This window comes from Ostrinia furnacalis, unplaced genomic scaffold (genome assembly GCF_004193835.3).
Source record: "Ostrinia furnacalis isolate ACB-3 unplaced genomic scaffold, ASM419383v2 OfSCF1146, whole genome shotgun sequence".
NCBI classification, from domain to species: Eukaryota; Metazoa; Arthropoda; class Insecta; order Lepidoptera; family Crambidae; genus Ostrinia; species Ostrinia furnacalis.
In genome coordinates, this window is record NW_021131385.1 from 88,987 (window position 1) to 94,169 (window position 5,183).

The following is a 5,183-nucleotide window of genomic DNA, read 5'->3' on the forward strand; positions in this document are numbered from 1 at the left end:
CAGGAATCGTACCCGCGCTCTTCAATCACGATTAAACTAGTCCGAAACCTGTTCGGAATCGCCGCTTCAAAATAATTTAATTTGAAAGTTATGGTATATCTATTTGTGTGCATAATTCGATTTTTAGGTCAGAATAATAATTATTTTTGAGGCTAACTCTACGTATCTTAAACAGCTTACCTTGTCCACACTGCTGGATATCCCTCAATGCATGCGACTGGACTGAGATCCTTAGCTATTTTTTGCAATAGCATATAGCTGCTGCATATAGCTGGAGAGCGTCGTGTCCTGCGATTGTCATTTGTCAAGCGACTATACGCCTTATTACAGTTTTCAGTTATTAGTCGGCGCCCTGTAACTTCTTGCCGCTGTAGCACCACAGGGTCCCGTACGTAGTGGCGAAGGTCGATTTAGCGAAGTACCTATCTACGTTTTAGCGACTCATGGTCATGGTGGTAGTGGTACGCTGGAGCGAAAGGCTACTAAAACGAAACACTCCCGGCCGAGAAAGTAATTTTGACGACCTAGAAGATCTTCATTTTGATTTAAGTACTTATATGAAATGTAAATTACGTACCTATATTCAATTTTTAATAATAAAAAAATACAAAAACACATTTTGACTCGGTTACTATGTACGAAATAACATGTTATTTTCATAAAATTAAATTGTTACTAAATGTCATTGATCAACAAATAAACTTTTAATGTAAATAAAAATTAAGCTCTCCTAAGTCAGCAAAGTTCTTTTTCGGCCGCGAGTATTTCGCTTCAGTAGCCTTTCGCTCCAGCGTACCACCATGAGTGTTTTTCGCTAAAACGACCTTCGCCACTACGTACAGGAACCAGCACCACAGGCTTTTAGTTCACAGGTAGTGCAACGGCAACGGCAACTTGGACAGCGACGACGATGGGCTTGGAAATGTAAGTTTATGTGAATGTCGCAGTAAGATAGATAAAGCCGTAATATAGTTATATACCTAGGGATATAATTATATACCGTAACATAGTTATACGAAAGCGATTCATTACTATCTCACTAGAAATATACCTACTTAGTTATAAAACGGCCCAAGTTTAGTGATATACTTATATAACTAGATTGAATGAAATGAACATAACTTTCTGAATCTTCAAATATTGCCAATCAAAATTCAATGCCAACATTTGGAAAGAGTCTTAATTGTCCCATAGACCTTTGAATTGACCTCATAGCGCCAAAGCCTCAGTTGTGCAATAATTAACGTGTTTGTTATTGTGACATAGGGTCCTATCCTAAGCATTATCCTAATCCTGATAACAAAACGTTAATAAATAAACTAGCTGAGTTCATCATCATCATCATTTCAGCCATAGGACGTCCACTGCTGAACATAGGCCTCCCCCAATGCTTTCCACGTTGATCGATTGGTAGCGGCCTGCGTCCAGCGCTTCCCTGCTACCTTTACGATGTCGTCGGTCCACCTTGTAGGTGGACGTCTCACGCTACGTTTTCCGGTACGCGGCCTCCATTCCAGAACCTTGCTGCCCCATCGGCCATCAGTTCTGCGTACTATGTGCCCTGCCCATTGCCACTTCAGCTTGCTAATCCGTCGGGCCTGAAGACGAAAGTCTACAACCATGTGTGTTACCAGTGATAACTTATGGCTCGGAAACGTGGCCTCTCACTATAGGCCTTATACAGAAGCTCAAAGTTGCACAGCGTGCTATGGAGAGGGCTATCAGCTTGGTGTTTCTTTGCGAGATCGAATCAGAAATGAGTTCGTTTACGGATTTATTTAAGAATAAGGTTAATAAAGGTTAATAAATTACTTAAAAACTGATTTTTAATTTGTGGTGTACCACCAAAAAAATCAGTTTTCCTAGAACATAAGTAGTAAGTAGAGTATAAAGGAGTAGGCGTTTCAAGTGGACAGTGGACGAAGACGAACCCATGACCTGAGACAGACGTTTGTGTCATTAAATTATTCTAATTCTATTAGAACAGTAAAAATAGAAGCCAATAGTAAAAAATATTAAAACAGACGTGACTACGACTGTATTCGGAGGAGGGTACAACATATTCAAATTATCAAGTCCTCGAGCAGAGGCTCAGGATCAGACAGTGTGTACTGTGCACTGTGCACTACACAGCACTCTGGGTTCGGGATGATTCGGTAATAAATAAACAATTTATTAATCTTTGACATTATCTTCTACTACACCATTATACCTACCTACTTACCTACTCATTCTATTTGAGGCGGAGAGGAATGCAACAAATCGGGATGGTTTTTGTTTTCACATGAGTGAAAAAAAAATCAAACAAGGAAAACATAAAATATAATAATAATAAATATCCTTGGACATTTTACACTGCGCTTCTAGTCCCAAACTAAGCAAAGCTTGTACTATGGGTACTAGAGAACGGATATAAACATACTTAAATACTTTTTTTTTTTGTAAATACATACTTATTATACATAGAAAACACCCAGTCCAATACAAACAAATATGTTCATGCACACAAATGTTTGTACTGTGCGGGAATCGAACCCGCAACCTCCGGAATAGTAGTCCGTTTCGAACCACTACACCAAACGGCCGACGAAACTACCAAAACTACCAAAAACTCTTTACAACATCAAGACATATTTTACTTGACAGTTAATAACTATGTCAAGTTGACATGGATGGCACAAACGACGTAAAACGTCAACAAACACAAACAAGCTTGTTAATTTCAAAACATAAACCGCAATCTTTGAGTCTATCATACAAATTCAATGTTAAATAACAACATTGCTGGTAAAAATAATCAGGTAAAGCTAAATTTATTTATATGGTACCAATAAACATTATTTCTTTCTTTCAGAATAACGTGAGTATTTTATAAACTACATAATTGTAAATATTTTCGCTAGAACTCACGTGGGCTTGGCACGCTTCAGTATCGAAAATTAGTGTGGGCACTCCTCGCCGCGGGGCCGTGCATTTCCATTGGTACATTAACCTAAGTTCTCCTAAAATTATTCAGTGGGAGCCTGTAGCATAGAATTTAATACTATTTCATCACCATCATCATTTTAACCATAGGGACGTCCACTGCTGAACATAGGCCTCCCCCAATGCTTTCCATGTTGATCGTTTGGTAGCGGCCTGCGTCCAGCGCTTCCCCGCTACCTTTATGATGTCATCGGTCCACCTAATACTATTTAACTGTTTAGAATTTATCCAGCTTACCACAAGATGGGTAAAGCATCAGCATCGACGCTGAATACTGGAGAAATCGTGCTGTCGGCAATAAAAAAACTTATGAGGAATACCGGTTGGACCGCACGGACTATTATCAAGTTTATAAAAATGGAGTACAGAGTTAGCGACCCTAAACTAAGTCGGAAGGTTTCAAGGTAAAACAAAGATAAACTAAAAAAAAACATTTTATTATTTTGTGTACTCACTCATGTAAAATATTAATACCCGAGTAATTTCACATGCGTTATTTATGAAGGTAACAGGAACCTGTACACGAAGATATCCTTATGAATAATAAATAAATAAATATCCTTGGCCATTTTACATTGCGCCTCTAGTCACAAGCTATTAAGCAAAGCTTGTAGGTACTTGGGTACTAGGCAACGGATATCATACCTACTTTAACTTTTTGTTTGTAAATATACTTACCTATATTTAAGGTAGAATTATAGATAGAAAACATCCAGACCAACACTAACTTTTCTCCTCCCTGGCTAGGGGAGACAACAGGACTGGATTTTTAATTATTTTTTATTTTTTAATAATTTCACACAGCGCCAGCTAGCCCCAAAGTAAGCAACTTAATGCTTGTGTTATGGGTGCTAGCTTAACGGATATACTACTTATATACTTTTTTTTTAAATACATACATATTATACATAGTCACACCCAGACCCGTCACAGAAATTAAAATTCATCATTTCAATTTCTGCCCGGCCGGGAATCGAACCCGGGACCTCTCGGCATAGTAGTCCGTTCTGAACCACTACACCAAACGGCCGACTAATGTTTTGAGGACTGCAGTTGTCCCCCTGGCAAACATTATTTAAAAGCCATATATTTTTATAACATTTAAGAAGGTCTGGAGTACCCCTAGCCAGGAGGGACAACAGTGGGCTGAGTGCGAGTTTACATCAAACGAAAAAATGTATGAAAATTGTAGTTTTTGAACGTTTCCCGCTAGTGGCGCTGTACAATCCGTCATACATTTAGAGTAGGCGCAAATCGTTGATTTTTAGTTGGCCGATAGTTGTGCCCGATTTTAATTTGTATGAATAATCGGCCAAATCGAATCGGCGTAGTGTGCGCACTCCCATNCGCAAATCGTTGATTTTTAGTTGGCCGATAGTTGTGCCCGATTTTAATTTGTATGAATAATCGGCCAAATCGAATCGGCGTAGTGTGCGCACTCCCATGCATGCCCATACTGATCAACTGCCCGACTAAACTATCGGCCGACGAAAAATCAACGGTGTGCGCCTACTCTTAATGTAATTTTTTGACGTTTGATGAAAACTCACACTAGGCCCTCAGGACTGCACCAAAATTAGCTGTCATTTGTCTGAGCCAGCGTGTAAGAGATCAGTGCTCAAATTACTTCCCAGGGCGTTGAAACGTGGTGTCAAATTGGGTCTGCTTCAAATGGAGCGTGGCCGCTACAGACTCAACGACATGTCGCGGCTGGCGCGGCCGGTGAGCGCGCGCGAGATCAGACTGCGCCAGCGCCGCGCGCGGCAGAGGCAGCGCGAGCGCCCCCTACACATTCGCAGCCACTCGCCCTCCATCACGTCGGAGCGAGCATACATCAGCTACAGGCGATCTTAATAAATACAATTTTTGTAGATAATACATTTTTCATTTACGTTTATACGCCTTATTCCGATCACCAGTTTCCGAGAAATAATCAGAATAAAAAAATATTGAAAAACAAAAAACCCAACCGTAAAAATAAACTAAAAAGATAGAAACAACACAACTTAAGTATTCACAAATGCAGTCGAAAAAATGCCGGTTTTAGGACATTTCTTGAGCTTGGCACTGAGCAGGCTGGCACCGACTCCGAGAATATCAATCATGGTATANTTTGTTACTCTTTTAAATTTTTATTAAAACTTAATTAAAACTATCGATATTTGTATTTCACATCCCTAGAATACCCACCATACTTC

At 39.6% G+C, this 5,183-nt stretch overlaps 1 protein-coding gene across 1 annotated transcript; it reads left to right on the forward strand.

Annotated features, from left to right (window-relative positions):
* The first annotated feature begins 2,699 nt into the window (after positions 1-2,699).
* On the forward strand, positions 2,700-4,839 carry LOC114351475 (uncharacterized). The gene is made up of 3 exons (XM_028302716.1): positions 2,700-2,801; positions 3,218-3,389; positions 4,620-4,839. Exons 2-3 carry the CDS (start codon positions 3,229-3,231, stop codon positions 4,837-4,839), a joined length of 381 nt encoding a protein of 126 aa, XP_028158517.1. The 5' UTR covers positions 2,700-2,801; positions 3,218-3,228.
* The last annotated feature ends 344 nt before the right edge of the window (positions 4,840-5,183 follow it).

Excerpts from the sequence above, each read along its gene's own strand:
- LOC114351475 (XM_028302716.1), top strand. The coding sequence starts at position 3,229 with ATGGGTAAAGCATCAGCATCGACGCTGAATACTGGAGAAATCGTGCTG. Across the intron at positions 3,390-4,619 it reads CTAAGTCGGAAGGTTTCAAG|GGCGTTGAAACGTGGTGTCA; the intron begins GTAAAACAAAGA and ends ATTACTTCCCAG.